The sequence below is a fragment of the Entelurus aequoreus genome, linkage group LG07 (assembly GCF_033978785.1).
Source record: "Entelurus aequoreus isolate RoL-2023_Sb linkage group LG07, RoL_Eaeq_v1.1, whole genome shotgun sequence".
NCBI lineage: Eukaryota > Metazoa > Chordata > Actinopteri > Syngnathiformes > Syngnathidae > Entelurus > Entelurus aequoreus.
In genome coordinates, this window is record NC_084737.1 from 2864354 (window position 1) to 2884353 (window position 20000).

A 20000-nucleotide genomic window follows, 5' to 3' on the forward strand; every position below is an offset into this window, starting at 1 on the left:
TCATGTCATGTTCGGATGTACTTTGTCTTTGCTCCACAGTAAGTCTTTGCTGTCGTCCAGCATTCTGTTTTTGTTTACTTTGTAGCCAGTTCAGTTTTAGTTTGGTTCTGCATAGCCTTCCCTAAGCTTCAATGCCTTTTCTTAGGGGCACTCACCTTTTGTTTATTTTTGGTTTAAGCATTAGACACCTTTTTACCTGCACGCTGCCTTCCACTGTTTCCCACATCTACAAAGCAATTAGCTACCTGCTGCCACCTACTGATATGGAAGAGTATTACACGGTTACTCTGCCCAGCTCTAGACAGCACCGACACTCATGTTATATCAACTAAAGCCCACACTTAAACTTTCCGCGTACAAGATTGAATCCATTGTAACCTATTTGTATGGGCTTTCCTCTTTGTGATGTTAATTCCTGTTACACGCTGTTATACAGTATATGCCTTGCGCTCTTATTTTGAAGGCGCTAAGAGCGGAAGTGATGACGCGTTGGAGTGGAGCGGAGGTTTTTGAAAGAAGGTAAATAAAGTGGTCCTCGTGTAAACTGGAGCCTCCGTGTTTATTATTTTGTAGTTTCATACAGTATAGGCGACATTTATAAACCCTCGGTTACACTATTTAAAAAAGTGATTTAATAAGAAGCCAAAAAGTGCAAAAACAATAATGTTTTGTGAATGACCGCAGGGCCACAACATTAGGTACACCTGCAGACTGCAGCACGGATTTCATATTTCATTCATTCACAACTCCTCCAACACCAACATTATTGTTTTTGCACTTTTTGGCTTCTTATTAAATAACTTTTTTAAATAGATTCAATCTTGCACGTGGAAACTTTAAGTGTGGGCTTTAGTTGATATAACACTCCCGTCAGGGGGTGCATTCTACGGCGGGGGTGCATTAATCCAGCACAACAGCGGCGCATGGACTTCATTTATAAGTAAAGGTAAGACCGTAATAACGTTTTTTTTTTATTAAATATGCTTTTTTGTGTGCTACAGTTTGTATGTGTAAAGTTAAAGTAGCAATGATTGTCACACACACACTAGGTGTGGTGAAATTTGTCCTCTGCATTCGACCCATCCCCTTGCTCACCCCCTGGGAGGTGAGGGGAGCAGTGGGCAGCAGCGGCGCCGCGCCCGGGAATAATTTTTGGTGATTTAACCCCCAATTCCAACCCTTGATGCTGAGTGCCAAGCAGGGAAGAATGCTGGTATGAGCTTTTAAACACAACCCGTTAACTGCTGCCAATCAAACGGTGAATAAGATATTATTTAGGGTTCATATGTTTGTAAATCTGACTGTGATGAAGTCAGTGCCTCACCTGCCATGAACCTCACCGCACGTCACTGATAATTACTGCTTTTAACCCAAATAGGTGAAATTAGATAATCTCCCACGGCACTCCAAACGGTATCTCGCGGCACGCACAGTGGTTGAAAAACACTGTTAAGGTAACATGCAGAGTCACGTCTTTAAGAGCTATATAAATACATTTTGATTTATTGATTGATTGGTATAATGAATGTATGTTAAAATAAAAATATTAATGACGTTTTTGTGGTCCCCTTTTATTTGAAAAAGTATCAAATTACATTTTGGTACCGATATCAAAACGTTGGACTCATTTAGGGTGGACGACACAAGAAGTGCCACAGTCCCACTAACCTGAAGAAGCCCTTGCAGCCCTCACAGGTCATGGCGTTGAAGTGGAAGCCGGTGGCCTTGTCGCCACACACCCCACATATCCGCGGGACGTTGCGGTCGAACTCATCCGGTCCCGCCACCGACGTAGTAACCGTCATGGGCTCCATCACTGTGGAAACCAAAAAGGAGAGAAAAAGATCAATTCATTGTTCAAGCCCGTCGGTCCGATAAAGGCGAGCGTATGGAAGGAAGTCTCTAACCTCTCAATGTGGGTTCGTAGGGGGAAATGTAAGCATGTGCCTGGTCAGGTACTACGTTGGTGTCCTCTTTTAAAGGAAAACAAAACCAGGTGCTGGGCTATTAGCATATTTAGCAAGTGGCAGTTTGTCACTAACACGAGCTGCTATTGCATGAATGAGTCATAGGTGACAGGTGTAAACACACAGCACCTTTTCAACTATTGGAAATCTTCACGATTGATAGATTTTGATTGCTTTTAAAGACAGAGCAGGGGTCTCAAGTGTGGCGCACAGTGGCACATTTTACAAATATTGTAAAAATAGAAATAAAAAAAGACAACCAAGAAGAAGAAATGTAACAAAGAAGTTGCAATGTTGACTCTAACAACACAAAGCTTGCATGCAGGCTGTTTTTGTTTTTTTGTTTAAAGCTGTCATTGCTCAAAAATTAATAATAATAATGATTAAAGCTGCAGGCAGCGTTGGTCGGGTCCGCTTTTTGGCAGGTGCTAGTCCTAGGTGTCCCGATACTTTTGTCCAGTGGTAGTCCTGAGTGAGACCTACATAGAGGTTTTTGTTTCGTGTCTCTACGATATTCGTACTGGGAGTTAGAGGAAGTTGTGTCTGAGTTCACATTGTCATTATAGGGTATTGTGTGTAGAATTTGGAGGACAAAAAAGAAGAAATTGCATTTTCCGTTGTCATCTTTGGCACCGGTGCAGCATCATCTTTGAAGGCTCGTAAAATCAAAACCGTAGCACGTGGCAAAACGCCGTCGTCAACTTTTAATCAGAAGGGTTCAATCTCTCTCCTGTAGCAGTTTGAAGCCGAAACGACAAACGCGCTCAGAGGAGATAACGTTTGATGTTTGGTGACCGGTTGTAACAAAAATTTTGTTTTGAAGGAGGAATAGCAAACTTCCTGTTGATTTTTGCTGAAGGATGTCAATCTATGAAATGTAGGTCTAGGCGAGACCTACATAGAGATATTTGTTTCATGTCTCTAAGACGTTCCTACCGGAAGTTACAAGCAGTTTTGTCTGAGTTTTCCTCTGAGGAGCAGTTTTTTTCTCTGTTTTTTGCAAAAATTATGTAGAGCACAATTTTGAGTTTTGGGGTTTGTTTTTTTTTTTAGATCGCAATTTCCACCAGTCCCGATGTGTGTGAGAAGTTTGGTGAGTTTTGAAGTATTTTAAGGGGGTCAAATTACAGCTCAAAAATCAAAAATGAGTGTTTTTAGTCATTTTTTGTCTTGAAGGGGAAATTGCCAACTTCCTGTTGGTTTTTGCCCGAGGATGTGAAATTATGAAAGGTAGGTCTAAGTGAGACCTACATAGAGGTTTTTGTTTCATGTCTCTACGACCTTCCTAGTGGGAGTTAGAGAGCAATTGTGATTTTTGGGGTTTGGTTTTTTCACCAAAGAGTTTTGTTCTGGGTTTTTTTATATGTGCGAAAAATTTGGTGAGTTTTGAAGCATGTTAAGGGGGGCAAAGTGGTCCGCAAAGCTGCGGAATAATAAAGAATAATAATAATAATAAAACCTTACAATAACAATAGGTTCCTTTGTAACCTGTACAAAGGACTCCCAGAGGGAGTCCTTTGTACAGGTTACAGGGCGGACCCTAAATATACACTAGGGCTGGGCGATATATATCGATATACTCGATATATGGCGCGTTTGTCTCTGTGCGATATAGAAAATGACTACCGTATTTCCTTGAATTGGCGCAGGGAATATAGTATTCGCACGTCTAGAATTACTGCCGGGTCAAACTCGTTTCTCAAAATAATTAACGCATGCTTGGCCTTATCGCCGGTTTATTATTGAAGCCGGATCAAATTCGTTTCGCAAAATATTAACTTTATTATCGCACGTCTATAATTTTCACCGGGTCAAACTCGTTTCACAAAATATTTAGCATATGGCTAGAACTTCCACCGGGTCAAATTCGTTACGTCACGAGTGACGCTTTACCTGTCCTCATTTTCAAAATGGAGGAAGCTGCTTTCAGTAGTTTACAATCGCACAAAGGAAAAAAGATAAAGAGCTTTTCAGTAGGATTTAAGGTCCAAGCTATTGAATACCGGTACAGTATGCTAAAGAGAACAGTAAGCAGCTATGTTTTATTAATATACCGTAGCTGCGTGTGTGAAATACTGTATAAGTCATTAAATGACTCCCGCCATTTTGATATTTTTCATTTTCAAACCATAACAAAATATACGCATTTTTAATTTATTTTACCTTTAGGGGTCCCGGGGACCATAAAGGGTCTCAGTCATTAAAATGTTAAAAATAAGTCAGATTATTATTTTTTTTAAATTATTTAACGCTTACAGTAAATCTCTATATCAGGGGTCACCAACGCGGTGCCCGCGGGCACCAGGTAGCCCGTAAGGACCAGATGAGTAGCCCGCTGGCCTGTTCTAAAAATAGCTCAAAGAGCAGCACTTACCAGTGAGCTGCCTCGATTTTTTAAATTGTATTTATTTACTAGCAAGCTGGTCTCGCTTTGCTCGACATTTTTAATTCTAAGAGAGACAAAACTCAAATAGAATTTGAAAATCCAAGAAAATATTTTAAAGACTTGGTCTTCACTTGTTTAAATAAATTCATTAATTTTTTTTACTTTGCTTCTTATAACTTTCAGAAAGACAATTTTAGAGAAAAAATACAACCTTAAAAATTATTTTAGGATTTTTAAACACATATACCTTTTTACCTTTTAAATTCCTTCCTCTTCTTTCCTGACAATTTAAATCAATGTTCAAGTATTTTTTTTAATTATTATTGTAAAGAATAATAAATACATTTTAATTTAATTCTTCAATGCAGCTTCTGTTTTTTCGACGAAGAATATTTGTGAAATATTTCTTCAAACTTATTATGATTAAAATTCAAAAAAATTATTCTGGCAAATCTAGAAAATCTGTAGAATCAAATTGAAATCTTATTTCAAAGTCTTTTGAATTTCTTTTAAAATTTTTGTTCTGGAAAATCTAGAAGAAATAATGATTTGTCTTTGTTAGAAATATAGCTTGGTCCAATTTGTTATATATTCTAACAAAGTGCAGGTTGGATTTTAACCTATTTAAAACATGTCATCAAAATTCTAAAATTGATCTTAATCAGGAAAAATTACTAATGATGTTCCATAAATTCTTTTTTTAATTTTTTCAAAAAGATTCGAATTAGCTAGTTTTTTTCTTCTTTTTTTTGGTTGAATTTTGAATTTTAAAGAGTCGATATCGGTTGATATCGGTATCGGTTGATATCGGTATCGGTAATTAATGAGTTGGACAATATCGGAATATCGGATATCGGCAAAAAGCCATTATCGGACATCCCTAATTTAAATCAATGTTGTTATGATTAATTGACCTATTCAAGGCTGCAATTATTTCACTTTGAAATATGTTTTGGGGAAAATATTGCATATTTTGTGTTTTTGTTATAAAACAGGGCTTTGACAAAAAAGGGTATAACATTTTATATTTTATTTTTTAAAGTAAAAAAAAAACCAACAATAAAAAAGTACCGTATATCGACAAACAGACCTGAAGATGATCTAGGGCAGTGTTTTTCAACCACTGTGCCGCGGGACACTAGATATGGTCTTGTGTGCCGTGGGAAATTTTGCAACTTCACCTAATTGGTCCAAAAAATATTTTTTGCAAATCAATAATTATAAATGTTAGTGTGCCGTGAGATACAGTCTGGTGTGCCGTGGGAGATTATGTAACTTCACCTATTTGGGTTATAAATATTTTTTGCAAACCATTAATTATAGTCTGCAAATGATGTGTTGTTGTTGAGTGTCAGTGCAGAGTAACCGTGTAATACTCTTCCATATCAGTAGGTGGCAGCCGGTAGCTAATTGCTTTGTAGATGTCGGAAACAGCGGGAGGCAGAGTGCAGGTAAAAAGGTGTCTAATGGTTAAACCAAGAATTAACAAAAAGTGAGTGCCGCTAAGAAAAGGCATTGAAGCTTAGGGAAGGCTATGCAGAACGAAACTACAACTGAACTGGTTACAAAGTAAACAAAAACAGAATGCTGGACGACAGCAAAAACTTACTGTGGAGCAAAGACGGCCTCCACAAAGTACATCCGAACATGACATGACAATCAACAATGTCCCCACAAAGAAGGATAAAAACAACTGAAATAATCTTGATTGCTAAAACAAAGTAGATGTGGGGAATATCGCTCAAAGGAAGACATGAAACTGCTACAGGAAAATACCAAAAAAAGAGAAAAAGCCACCAAAATAGGAGCGCAAGACAAGAAGTAAAACACTACACACAGGAAAACAGCAAAAAAAAGTCCAAATAAGTCAGGGTGTGATGTGACAGGTGGTGACAGTACACCTACTTTGAGACAAGAGCTATAGTGATGCATGCTTTAAAGTCATATCCAACGATTGCGACAACGACTTTTTACTGTCAACTGAGTTTCGTTTTTTTTAATGATTTCTGCTGGTGGTGTGCCTCCGCATTTTTGTCAACGCAAAAAATGAAAAAAGGTTGAAAAACACTGATCTAGGGAAGTAAGCGTTATTTTTATTTTCATTGTTTTAAATTACTATACAACTTTTTTTTTTTTAAATAAAAAATATGACAGACCGTTCCAGGTCCCGGGACCAAACTTGAGATGTATTAAAATCTATAAAAAAGAAAGATATCCAAATGGCCGCTGCATGTTTGGACTTTTCGGTGCAAAAAGTCCTGATATGGAGGGTTAAAAACAAACGCGAGCCCCTGGCAGACGTAAAGCTGCGGTGACATTAAACAATCCCGACATGTCGACAACAACATAAATAATTTGCGCCCGCGAGAGAGGGAGGAGCCGTGTGAGGGGAAGACGGCCAAACGAGGGCAGAAGCGAGGAGGGGGATTCACGCGAGGAAGTTGGCGTGCTAAGTGGTCACGTGGCGGCGAGGATACAGCACACATGCATCAGAGCCTCTGCTGATCCATGTCACACCAGGACATCCAGAAGAAGCGCACATGGACTCAAACTAAACCTGGACGGACAATTAGCACCGCTGTGCTCGCTTTCATTACACGGACAGTTCTTGGAAAAACCTCATTGAATTCATCCAATCAATAACCAGCAATTTGCTAGGCCGGGGCTTCAAAAGTAAGGCTGAAACGACGTAGTCGACGTCATCGGTTACGTAAATACGTCGACGCCGTTTTTGTGCGTCGACGCGTCGCATATTTACGTCACACTACCGTCATGGCGGAGCGCAAAGCAGACGGTGCGAGCGAGGGGGAAAAATCACGCCAAAAGTGGTCAAAAGTGTGGGAGTATTTCAATAAACGGCATAATAATGTTGTTGTATGCACGCTGTGTCAAGTGGAAATGGTCTGTCATAGCAGCACAACGGCTATGAACCAACATTTGAAAAGAAAACCATCAACTACATGCCCCTAAAGCTGACCAACACGCCGGATTGTAGTCAACTGGAGGCGTGTCTTAATGAAATTAAACAATGGATGTCCGCTAACTTTTTGCAACTCAACGCTAAGAAAACGGAAATGCTGATTATCGGTCCTGCTCAACACCAACATCTATTTAATAATACCACCTTAACATTTGACAACCAAACAATTAAACAAGGAGACTCGGTAAAGAATCTGGGTATTATCTTCCACCCAACTCTCTCGTTTGAGTCGCACATTAAGAGTGTTACTAAAACGGCCTTCTTTCATCTCCGTAATATCGCTAAAATTCGTCCCATTTTGTCCACAAGCGATGCTGAGATCATTATCCATGCGTTCGTTACGTCTCGTCTCGATTACTGTAACGTTTTATTTTCGGGCCTCCCTATGTCTAGCATTAAAAGATTACAGTTGGTACAAAATGCGGCTGCTAGACTTTTGACAAAAACAAGAACGTTTGATCATATTACGCCTATACTGTATATACCTTTATATACATATATACATACATATATATACCTATACTGGCTCACCTGCACTGGCTTCCTGTGCACCTAAGATGCCACTTTAAGGTTTTAATACTTACGTATAAAATACTACACGGTCAAGCTCCTGCCTATCTTGCCGATTGTATTGTACCATATGTCCCGGCAAGAAATCTGTGTTCAAAGAACTCCGGCTTATTAGTGATTCCCAGAGCCCAAAAAAAGTCTGCGGGCTATAGAGCGTTTTCTATTCGGGCTCCAATACTATGGAATGCCCTCCCGGTAAAAGTTAGAGATGCTACCTCAGTAGAAGCATTTAAGTCTCATCTTAAAACTCATTTGTATACTCTAGCCTTTAAATAGACTCCCTTTTTAGACCAGTTGATCTGCCGTTTCTTTTCTTTTCTTTTCTACTCTGCTCCAAACCCGGGGTGGACCGCTAGCCTGTTCATCAGATGGGGACATCTCTACGCTGCTGACCCGTCTCCACTCGGGATGGTTCCTGCTGGCCCCACTATGGACTGGACTCTCGCTGATGTGTTAGACTTTCACAATATTATGTCAGACCCACTCCACATCCATTGCTTTCGGTCTCCCCTAGAGGGGGGGGGGGGGGGGGGGGGGGGTTACCCACATATGCGGTCCTCTCCAAGGTTTCTCATAGTCATTCACATTGACGTCCCACTGGGGTGAGTTTTCCTTGCCCGTATGTGGGCTCTGTACCGAGGATGTCGTTGTGGCTTGTACAGCCCTTTGAGACACTTGTGATTTAGGGCTATATAAATAAACATTGATTGATTGATTGATTGAACTAGTCAATCGTCCGCGCGAGTATACGTTGTCATCATTACGCAAAAACATGAATGTGTCATTTGTATCTGCTAGGGGTGTAACGGTACGTGTTTTGTATTGAACCGTTTCGGTACGGGGCTTTCGGTTCGGTACGGGGGTGTACCGAACGAGTTTCTAAGCTAAAGCTAACTTTAGCTGCTAAAGTCTTAACAAGCTGCTTTGCTCCTCTGTCTCAGCACGCAGCATTGTCCCACCCACACAACCATCTGATTGGTACACACAAAGCGTTACACAAAGCGTTAAGCAGTGCGTATTCAGAGCGCATGTAGTCAGCGCTTCAGCGTGGAGCAGATAGGTGTTTAGCAGGTGAGCATCAGGCAGCGGACTCTCCCCAAATGATAATAAACACCTCCCAGTCAACTACTAGTAACATCACTAGGAGCCCGTTGACCTTCTAGAAACTTCAACTGCAGCTCAGCTCACTCGCAGTCCTGGCTTGAGGTGAAGGCTAATTACCTCTCAGTTCCAGCCACATCGACCCCTTCTGAGCACCTATTTTCAGCTGCTGGGAATATTGTAAACAAGAAAAGAACCAGAGCATGTAGACATGCTAACCTTTCTTCATTACAACTGTTAGTCACTCACTGGAATGAGTAGAATTGGTTATTGTGTACTGTGTTGGACTGGATGTTTATTTTGCACATTTTAAAAGGAATACTTAATGTTTACAGTGCTCCAGAATATTTAGATTGGCACTTTTTTGTATTGGATGTTTATCTTTATTTTTGCACATTTTAAAGCAAAATAAGCAATACTTTTACTTTTGAAAGGCTTATACTATTGCAGAATATTAAGATTTGCACTGCATGTTGACTTTTATATTTGCACATTAAAAAGCAAATAAGCTACTTTTAATTTTGTTAAATGTTAAAAGTTTTAAATGTTTACATTGTTACAGAATATTTTGTCATGTTGTTGTCAATGTTGACTGAGTGGCCATACTTCCTTTTTTTTGTAATTAAAAGCCATGCCTTTTGAAAAAACAGGCCTACATTTATTTTTTCATCTTCATTTTAAATAAAAAAATAATCGGTAAGAGGAAAAATAATCTATAGATGAATCGAAAAAATAATCTATAGATTAACCGATTAATCGAAAAAAATAATCTATAGATTAATCGATAGAAAAATAATCGTTAGCTGCAGCCTTATTCAAAACCATCCATCCCTACTAGTTTATGGACTGCGTGTCCAGGAAAATGCACGACTCAACCTAAAAACACAACATACAGCAGTGCTTTTCAACCTTTTTTGAGCCAAGGCACATTTTTTGCGTTGAAATAATGCGGAGGCACACCACCAGCAGAAATCATTAAAAAAAGGAAACTCAGTTGACAGTAAAAAGTTGTTGTCGCAATTGTTGGATATGACTTTAAAGCAGGAGTCACCAACCTTTTTGAAAGCAAGAGCTACTTCTTGGGTAGTGATTAATGCGAAGGGCTACCAGTTTGATACACACTTAAATAAATTGCCAGAAATAGCCAATTTGCTCAATTTACCTTTAACTCTATGTTATTATTAATAATTAATGATATTTACACTTAATTGAACGGTTTAAAAGAGGAGAAAACACGAAAAAAATGACAATTAAATTTTGAAACATAGTTTATCTTCAATTTCGACTCTTTAAAATTCAAAATTCAACCGAAAAAAAGAAGAGAAAAACTACCTAATTCAAATGTTTCTGAAAAAATAAAATTTATGGAACATCATTAGTAATTTTTCCTGATTAAGATTAATTTTAGAATTTTGATGAAAGGTTTTAAATAGGTTAAAATCCAATCTGCACTTTGTTAGAATATATAACAAATTGGACCAAGCTATATTTCTAACAAAGACAAATCATTATTTCTTCTAGATTTTCCAGAACAAAAATTTTAAAAGAAATTCAAAAGAATTTGAAATAAGATTTAAATTTGATTCTACAGATTTACCAGATTTGCCAGAATAATTTTTTGGAATTTTAATCATAATAAGTTTGAAGAAATATTTCACAAATATTCTTCGTTGAAAAAACAGAAGCTAAAATGAAGAATTAAATTAAAATGTATTTTTTATTCTTTACAATAAAAAAAATACATTTACTTGAACATTGATTTAAATTGTCAGGAAAGAAGAGGAAGGAATTTAAAAGGTAAAAAGGTATATGTGTTTAAAAGTCCTAAAATCATTTTTAAGGTTGTATTTTTTCTCTAAAATTGTCTTTCTGAAAGTTATACGAAGCAAAATAAAAAAAAATTAATGAATTTATTTAAACAAGTGAAGACCAAGTCTTTAAAATATTTTCTTGGATTTTCAATTTCTATTTGAGTTTTGTCTGTCTTAGAATTAAAAATGTCGGGCAAAGTGAGACCAGCTTGCTAGTAAATAAATACAATTTAAAAAATAGAGGCAGCTCACTGGTAAGTGCTGCTATTTGAGCTATTTTTAGAACAGGCCAGCGGGCTACTCATCTGGTCCTTACGGGCTACCTGGTGCCCGCGGGCACCGCGTTGGTGACTCCTGCATTAAAGCATAACCAAGCATGCATCACTATAGCTCTTGTCTCAAAGTAAGTGTACTGTCACCACCTGTCACATCGCACCCTGACTTATTTGGACTTTTTTGCTGTTTTCCTGTGTGTAGTGTTTTACTTCTTGTCTTGCGCTCCTATTTTGGTGGCTTTTTCTCTTCTTTTGGTATTTTCCTGTAGCAGTTTCATGTCTTCCTTTGAGCGATATTTCCCGCATCTACTTTGTTTTAGCAATCAAGAATATTCAAGTTGTTTTTATCCTTCTTTGTGGGGACATTGTTGATTGTCATGTCATGTTGGGATGTACATTGTGGACGCCGTCTTTGCTCTACAGTAAGTCTTTGCTGTCGTCCAGTATTCTGTTTTCGTTGACTTTGTAGCCAGTTCAGTTTTAGTTTGGTTCTGCATAGCCTTCCCTAAGCTTCAATGCCTTTTCTTAGGGGCACTCACCTTTTTGTTAATTTTTGGTTTAAGCATTAGACACCTTTTTACCTGCACCCTGCCTCCCGCTGTTTCCGACATCTACAAAGCAATTACCGTATTTTTCGGAGTATAAGTCGCACCGGCCGAAAATGCACAATAAAGAATGAAAAAAACATATATAAGTTGCACTGGAGTATAAGTCGCATTTTTTGGGGACATTTATTTGATAAAAGCCAACAGCAAGAATAGACATTTGAAAGGCAATTTAAAATGTGTAAAGAATAGTGAACAACAGGCTGAATAAGTGTACGTTATATGAGGCATAAATAACCAACTGGTATGTTAACGTAACATATTATGGTAAGAGTCATTCAAATAACTATAACATATAGAACATGCTATACGTTTACCAAACAATCTGTCACTCCTAATCGCTAAATCCCATGAAATCTTATACGTCTAGTCTCTTACGTGAATGACATCAATAATTAAGGTCCGCATGTACCCTGTACAAAGGACTCCCACAGGGAGTCCTTTGTACAGGGACAAAGGACACTATTGAAATTGTAAGGTTTATTATTATTATTATTATTATTATTATACCGGCCGCCTCTTCGAGCTGCAATTTGACCCACTTAACATGCTTCAAAACTCACCATATTTGACACACACATCAGGACCTGCGAAAATTGGCATCTAATAAAAAAAAAAACAACAACCCCAAAACTCAAAATTGCGCTCTAGCGCTCCCTAGCAAAAAACAAAAACAAACTGCCTGTAACTCCCACTAGGAAGGTCGTAGAGACATGGAACGAAAACTTCTATGTAGGTCTCACTTAGACCTACATTTTATAATTTTACATCCTCGGGCAAAAACCAACAGGAAGTTGGCAAATCCCCCTTCAAGACAAAATTGTACTAAAAACACTAATTTTTGCCTCTTTGAGCTGTAATTTGACCCCTTTAAAATATTTCAAAACTCACTAAACTTTTCACACACATCAGGACTTGTGGAAATTGCGATCTACAAGAAAAACCGAACCCCAAAACTCAAAATTGCGCTCTAGCGCAATTTTTGAATAAAACAGAGACAAAACTGCTCCTCAGAGGAAAACTCAGACAAAACTGCTTGTAACTTCCGGTAGGAACGTCTTAGAGACATGAAACAAATACCTCTATGTAGGTCTCACCTAGACCTACATTTCATAGATTGATATTCTTCAGCAAAAATCAACAGGAAGTTTGCAATCCCTCCTTCAAACCTAAATTTTTGTTAAAACCGGTCACCAAACATCAAACATTATCTCCTCTGAGCACGTTTGTCGTTTCGGCTTCAAACTACTACAGGAGAGAGATTGAACCCTTCTGATTACAAGTTGACGAAAGAGTAGGTCTCACTCAGGACTACCACTGGACAAAAGTATTGGGACACCTAGGACTAGCACCTGCCAAAATACAGACCCGACCAACGCTGCTTGCAGCTTTAATTATTATTTGATATTTTACGCTAACGTGTTAATCATTTCACACATAAGTCGCTCCTGAGTATAAGTCGCACCCTCGGCCAAACTATGAAAAAAACTGCGACTTATAGTCTGAAAAATACGGTAGCTACCTACTGCCCCCTACTGATATAGAAGAGTATTACACGGTTATTCTGCCCAGCTCTAGACAGCACCGACACTCAACAACAACACATCATTTGCAGACTATAATTACTGCTTTGCAAACAATATTTTTAACCCAAATAGGTGATATCAGATCATCTCCCACGGCACACCAGACTGTATCTCACGTGAAAAACACTCTCATACAATGTCGAATACTGACTGGCACTCTTTTTAACGTCATTTCACGCTGGTGATGAAACCAGATAGGCATTTAGTCCAAGTTAGCGCCAACCCAGTTGTCCTCACTAAGCTTACAAAGCACTTATTCATCCCAGGCCATAAATATTTCCCAGCTTGCTCACACAAAATATTTATTTCCTCAAGCGCTTCCCATTTCAATTCCATGTTTCCAACATGTACCTTATACAATAACATTGATTTAACAACCGTTTTATTTCTGAATGCACGGACGTGAGAAATTTGCCGACAACATATTACTCAACACTACAGCAGCTGAAGAGTGTTTTGAGATCGACTTTGACTTGGATAGCAGACGCGCTATCCGACGCTAGCCGCTGACCGCACGGATAATCGGGTGAAGTCCTTCGTCGCGCCGTCCATCGCTGGAACGCAGGTGAGCACGGGTGTTGATGAGCAGATGAGGGCTGGCTGGCGTAGGTGGAGCGCTAATGTTTTTAGCATACCTCTGTGGGGTCCCGTAGCTAAGTTAGCTTCAATAGCGTCGTTAGCAACAGCATTGTTAAGCTTCGCCAAGCTGGAAATTATTAACCGTGTAGTTACATGTCCATGGTTTAATAGTATTGTTGATCTTCTGTCTATCCTTCCAGTCAGGGGTTTATTTCTTTTGTTTCTATCTGCATTTAAGCACGATGCTATCACGTTAGCTCCGTAGCTAAAGAGCTTCGCCGATGTATTGTCTTGGAGATAAAAAGTCACTGTGAATGTCCATTTCGCGTTCTCGACTCTCATTTTCAAGAGGATATAGTATCCGAGGTGGTTTAAAATACAAATCCGTGATCCACAATAGAAAAGGAGAGAGTGTGGAATCCAATGAGCCAGCTTGTACCTAAGTTACGGTCGGAGCGAAAAAAGATACATCCTGCACTGCACTCTAGTCCTTCACTCTCACGTTCCTCATCCACGAATCTTTCATCCTGGCTCAAATTAATGGGGTAATCGTCGCTTTCTCGGTCCGAATCGCTCTCTGGTGTAAACAATGGGGAAATGTGACATCACGCTACTTCCGGTATAGGCAAGGCTTTTTTTAATCAGCGACCAAAAGTTGCAATCTTTATCGTCGATGTTCTCTACTAAATCCTTTCAGCAAAATTATGGCAATATCGCGAAATGATCAAGTATGACACATAGAATGGATCTGCTGTCCCCGTTTAAATAAAAACATTTCATTTCAGTAGGCCTTTGAAAGTCATGTTAAAAATATAGAAAGAGTTGGGACTGCTCATTTTTCAACTTGACATACAATGTTTTTAAGCCAAAAAAAAAAAATCCCAATATTGCACAAAATCCTTGTGAAAGAAGCCAGTTCTTGTCACTGTTTGCTTTCCTCCCTTCTATTCCTCTCTAACCGAGCCCTCCCTGTGTGCATCTGTCTGCTGCTCCAGCTATCGTAAATCTCACGTTCCTACCCATGACTAGACTTTGAAGCTCGGCCTGCAGCACTAAAAAGAACCCTTCTCTCTTTGGACATACGCTCTTTTATGGAACCCAGGAGCCATCTGTTCAAGCTGGCCTTTTTCCTTTTTTGTCTCACAATGTGTACTCATCCCCACTATTAGTCATATTTTCTTCAACCGACAATAAACATAAAGGGTGAAATTTCGATCCGGCATATGGAACAATCATACTTGCCAACCTTGAGACCTCCAAATTCGGGAGATTGGGGGGGTTTGGGGTGGGCGGGGCGGAGTATATTTATAGCTAGAATTCACTGAAATTCAAGTATTTCTTATATACTGTATATATATATATATATCCATCCATCCATTTTCTACCGCTTATTCCCTTCGAGGTCGCGGGGGGCGCTGGAGCCTATCTCAGCTACAATCGGGCGGAAGGTGGGGTATATATATATATGTATATATATATGTATATATATATATATATATATATATATATATATATATATATATATATATATATATATATATATATATATATATATATATATATATATATATATATATATATATATATTAATTAGATTATCCAAAAAAGAGTGCTCGATGCCGTGGTAGAGCGTAATATGTATGTGTGGGAAAAAATCACAAGACTATTTCATCTCTACAGGCCTGTTTCATGAGGGGTTTCCCCAATCCTCAGGAGATTTCCTCCTGAGGATTGAGGAAACCCCTCATGAAACAGGCCTGTAGAGATTAAATAGTCTTGTGATTTTTTCCCACACATTATATATATATATATATATATATATATATATATATATATATATATAAAATAAAAACTTCACTTTCAGTGAATTCTAGCTATATATATATATATATCAATGTTTCCCATAAACTGCCGAGGTACTTGTGGCGGCGGGGGCGTGGCTATGGGCGTGGTCACCATGACATCATCGAGTAATTTGCACAATTTACTACAATGATATGATTTTCTCTAAAAAGGCTCAAAAAATGTATACTTACTAAATAATAATAACAGTTTTGTTTTAAACGTCCATTTTACAATATAATTACAACACTTTATGTACATATTTATATACAGATTTGAACAATAAGTTATTCACTGAAATATATTTATTAATTGTGGTTCTTACAAAAAACATATCTTATAAAATATAAAAGCTAAAAGGTCTCTTAAAGCTCTGCCCCTTTAATTAGTGCATACTAAATAATTTAACTTTAGCCTACTACTACAAGCATATTATTTACCAGCAACATAAAGTGAAACAGAGGCAGAGGTGTCCAGCCACAGTCAGTAAGAAATAAACAGAAAACAGTAGTGGTCAAATACAAATAAGGCAACAAGAGAAGTATCCTACACTTCTCTTTTGTAAAGTAAATGTGAACAGCCTATATGGGCATCTACATCAACTATATGATTTGCCTGAGAAGCTGGACAGGACAAAAAAAAAAGTAATCATATTTATTTTTTTTTAAATTTGTGGTGGACGTAATTCTTTCGTGGTGGGCCGCCACAAATAAATGAATGTGTGGGAAACACTGTATATATATATATGTATTTTATTATATATATATACATATAAATAAAATAAATACTTGAATTTCAGTGTTCATTTATTTACACGTATACACACATAACTCTCCTCCATGCATTGTTGGATTTGAAAGTGCAATGCTTTGCAGCCAGTAGCACAGCCTTTGAAGGAGCATAGGTATGGGCAGTGTAATATTCTGGGTTGGGGTCAATAACCAGGCGAGGTGATGAAGTTACATCTCTTTACTTCATACTTCAGAACCAACTCCCACACTTGCCGTCAGGGTAAACCGTTGGCCAACCAAAAAGTAACCACAGAACACTACACGGTATAGTGGTCTGTGGTTACTTTTTGGTTGGCCAAGCGGGCGTGCCTTAAGTCCGGGTGGAAATCGGAAGAAATTCGGGAGAATGGTTGTCCCGGTAGATTTTCGGGAGAGGCACTGAAATTCGGGAGTCTCCCGGAAAATTCGGGAGGGTTGGCAAGTATGGGGTGGGAAATGCATTCTAAGTATTGAGGTTAGTGCTCCACTATTAAATGTGCATTATCGCCACCTAAAGGACTGGAGTGGAACAGGCAGGTCAGCTTAGGGAGGCAGAACAGCAGAAATGCGTTGCCAAAGGGCTGAAGTAGCTGGGCAATATTGACCACGTAAGATATAAAAAGGGTGGCGTGGCTCAGATGGTAGAGAGGCCGTGCCAGCAACTCGGGGTTCCTGGCTTGTATTCAATCCGATCAATCCAATCCACTTTGCTTATATAGCACATTTAAACAACAAATATGTTTCCAAAGTGCTGCACAACAATATTAAAAACAATATTCAAATATCATCCTTAGCTCCACCAATGACTGAATAAAAACAAAAAATAAATATATATAAAAACAATATAAAAATAAATATGATTAAAAACGATTTTAAAGAGTAAAACCGACTACAACAATAAATAGAAATCAACATTTAACCACACAAGTCACGTAGTGTTAAAAGCCAGAGAATAAAAGAGACGAGACTTAAGAGAGTCCACTGTGGGAGCAGTTGGAACATGGAGGGGCAGAATGTTCCAGAACTTAGCCCAGTCTCCCCTGGTTTTAAGTCTAGGTCTTGGGCACCACGAGCTGGAGCTGGATCTCGGTCCTCATACCGCGCGCAGGAGTGTACATTTGGATGAGGTCCGAGATATAATGAGGTGCCAGTCCATGCACGGCTTTAAAAGCAAACAGCAAGATTTTTAAATCAATTGTAAAATGAACAGTGAGCCAGTGCAAAGTCTCAAGAATTTGCTGGTGTTTCCTGGCTCCTGTTAAAAGTCCTGCTGGACTAACTGCAACCGGGAGAGAGCTTTTTGGCTAACGTCCAGTATTCAACTTCCGCCATTCCAGTCACAGCCGTTGTGTCCTTGGGCAAGACACTTCATCTACCTTGCTCCTGATGGGTCATGGTTAGTGTGTGAATGCCAGTATAATGTCAAGCATGTTGGCTATCAGTTCAGGTATAGTAAAACGCTATATAAATACAGAACATTTACCATTTAAAGGCCTACTGAAAGCCACTACTAGCGACCACGCAGTCTGATAGTTTATATATCAATGATGACATCTTAACATTGCAACACATGCCAATACGGCCGGGTTAACTTATAAAGTGACATTTTAAATTTCCCGGGAAATATCCAGCTGAAACGTCTCGGTATGATGACGTATGCGCGTGACGTAGTCAGTTAAACGGAAGTATTGGTACCCCGTAGAATCCTATACAAAAAGCTCTGTTTTCATTTCATAATTCCACAGTATTCTGGACATCTTTTGCAATTTGTTTAATAAACAATGGAGACTGCAAAGAAGAAAGCTGTAGGTGGGATCGGTGTATTAGCGGCGGACTACAGCAACACAACCGGAGGACTTTGTTGGAGAGCAGACGCGCTAGCCGGTGACCTCACCTTGACTTCCTACGTATCCGGGCCCCCAACCGCATCTGTGATCGGGTGAAGTCCTTCGTCGCACCGTCGATCGCTGGAACGTAGGTGAGCACGGGTGTTGATGAGCAGATGAAGGCTGGCTGGCGTAGGTGGAGAGCTAATGTTTTTAGCATAGCTCTGTGAGGTCCGGTTGCTAAGTTAGCTTCATTGGCGTCGTTAGCACAGCATTGTTAAGCTTCGCCAGCCTGGAAAGCATTAACCGTGTAGTTACATGTCCATGGTTTAATAGTATTGTTGATCTTCTATCTATCCTTCCAGTCAGGGGTTTATTTCTTTTGTTTCTATATGCAGTTAAAGCACGATGCTATCACGTTAGCTCGTAGCTAAAGTGTTTCACCGATGTATTGTCGTGGAGATAAAAGTCACTGTGAATGTCCATTTCGCGTTCTCGACTCTCATTTTCAAGAGGATATAGTATCCCAGGTGGTTTAAAATACAAATCCGTGATCCACAATAGAAAAAGGAGAAAGTGTGGAATCCAATGAACCCTTGTACCTAAGTTACGGTCAGAACGAAAAAAGATATGTCTTGAACTGCACTCTAACGTTCCTCATCCACGAATCTTTCATCCTCGCTCAAATTAATGGGGAAATTGTCGCTTTCTCGGTCCGAATCGCTCTCTCTTCTGGCCGCCATCACTGTAAACAATAGGGAACTTTGCGGAAATGTTCAGCGGACTACGTCACGCTACTTCCGGTAGGGGCAAGGCTTTTTTTGGTCAGATACCAAAAGTTGCTATCTTTATCGTGGTTGTTCTCTACTAAATCCTTTCAGCAAAAATATGGCAATATCGCGAAATGATCAAGTATGACACATAGAATGGATCTGCTATCGCCGTTTAAATAAAAAAAATTAATTTCAGTAGGCCTTTAAATGATATTTTTAATACTTATGCCATGGTAATGGAACATTCTAGCTGTGTCTCGCAATTGATTGATTGAGACTTTTATTAGTAGATTGCACAGTACAGTACATATTCCGTACAATTGACCACTAAATGGTAACCCCCCAATAAGTTTTTCAACTTGTTTGAGTCCACGTTAATCAATTCATGGTAATGCTAACGTCCCTCTACAGCAGGGTTGTCGAAACCTTTTCCACTGAAAGCTTGCTGATTAATGCGAAGGGCTACCAGTTTGATATACACTTAAATAAACTGCCAGAAATAGCCGATTTGCTCAATTTACCTTTAACTCTGTTATTATTAATAATTAATGATATATATCTTTGTAGAAACACTGATCATCTTAATGATTTCTCACAATAAATATATATAGAAACAGATAAATATCAATATGCAACACGTTATTTTTATATTTTCTCTAAGTGCACATTTTTTAAATTGAACATTTTCAAATGATCACTTCTAAGACAGTCTTGTGAAATCACAATATCCCATTTTAACTAGCTAGCCCCTAACATTTTTATAAAAGAAGAGAAAACACGAAAAAAATGAAAATTAAATTTTGAAACATAGTTTATCTTCAATTTCGACTCTTTAAAATTCAAAATTCAACCGAAAAAAAGGAGAGAAAAACTAGCTAATACGAATCTTATTGAAAAAATTTTAAAAATAATTTATGGAACATCATAAG

General features: G+C 38.6%; 1 protein-coding gene across 4 annotated transcripts in view; it reads right to left on the reverse strand.

Moving 5' to 3' along the window:
- The window catches only part of LOC133653269 (vitamin D3 receptor A), a 181781-nt gene that overhangs the window by 69316 nt on the left and 92465 nt on the right, over positions 1 to 20000 (reverse strand). For all 4 annotated transcript variants that reach the window (XM_062052367.1, XM_062052366.1, XM_062052364.1 and 1 more), the window contains one exon: positions 1669 to 1816. In XM_062052367.1, the coding sequence (XP_061908351.1) occupies positions 1669 to 1814 (146 nt within the window). In that variant the 5' untranslated portion in view covers positions 1815 to 1816. The remainder of the gene's footprint in view (positions 1 to 1668; positions 1817 to 20000) is intronic.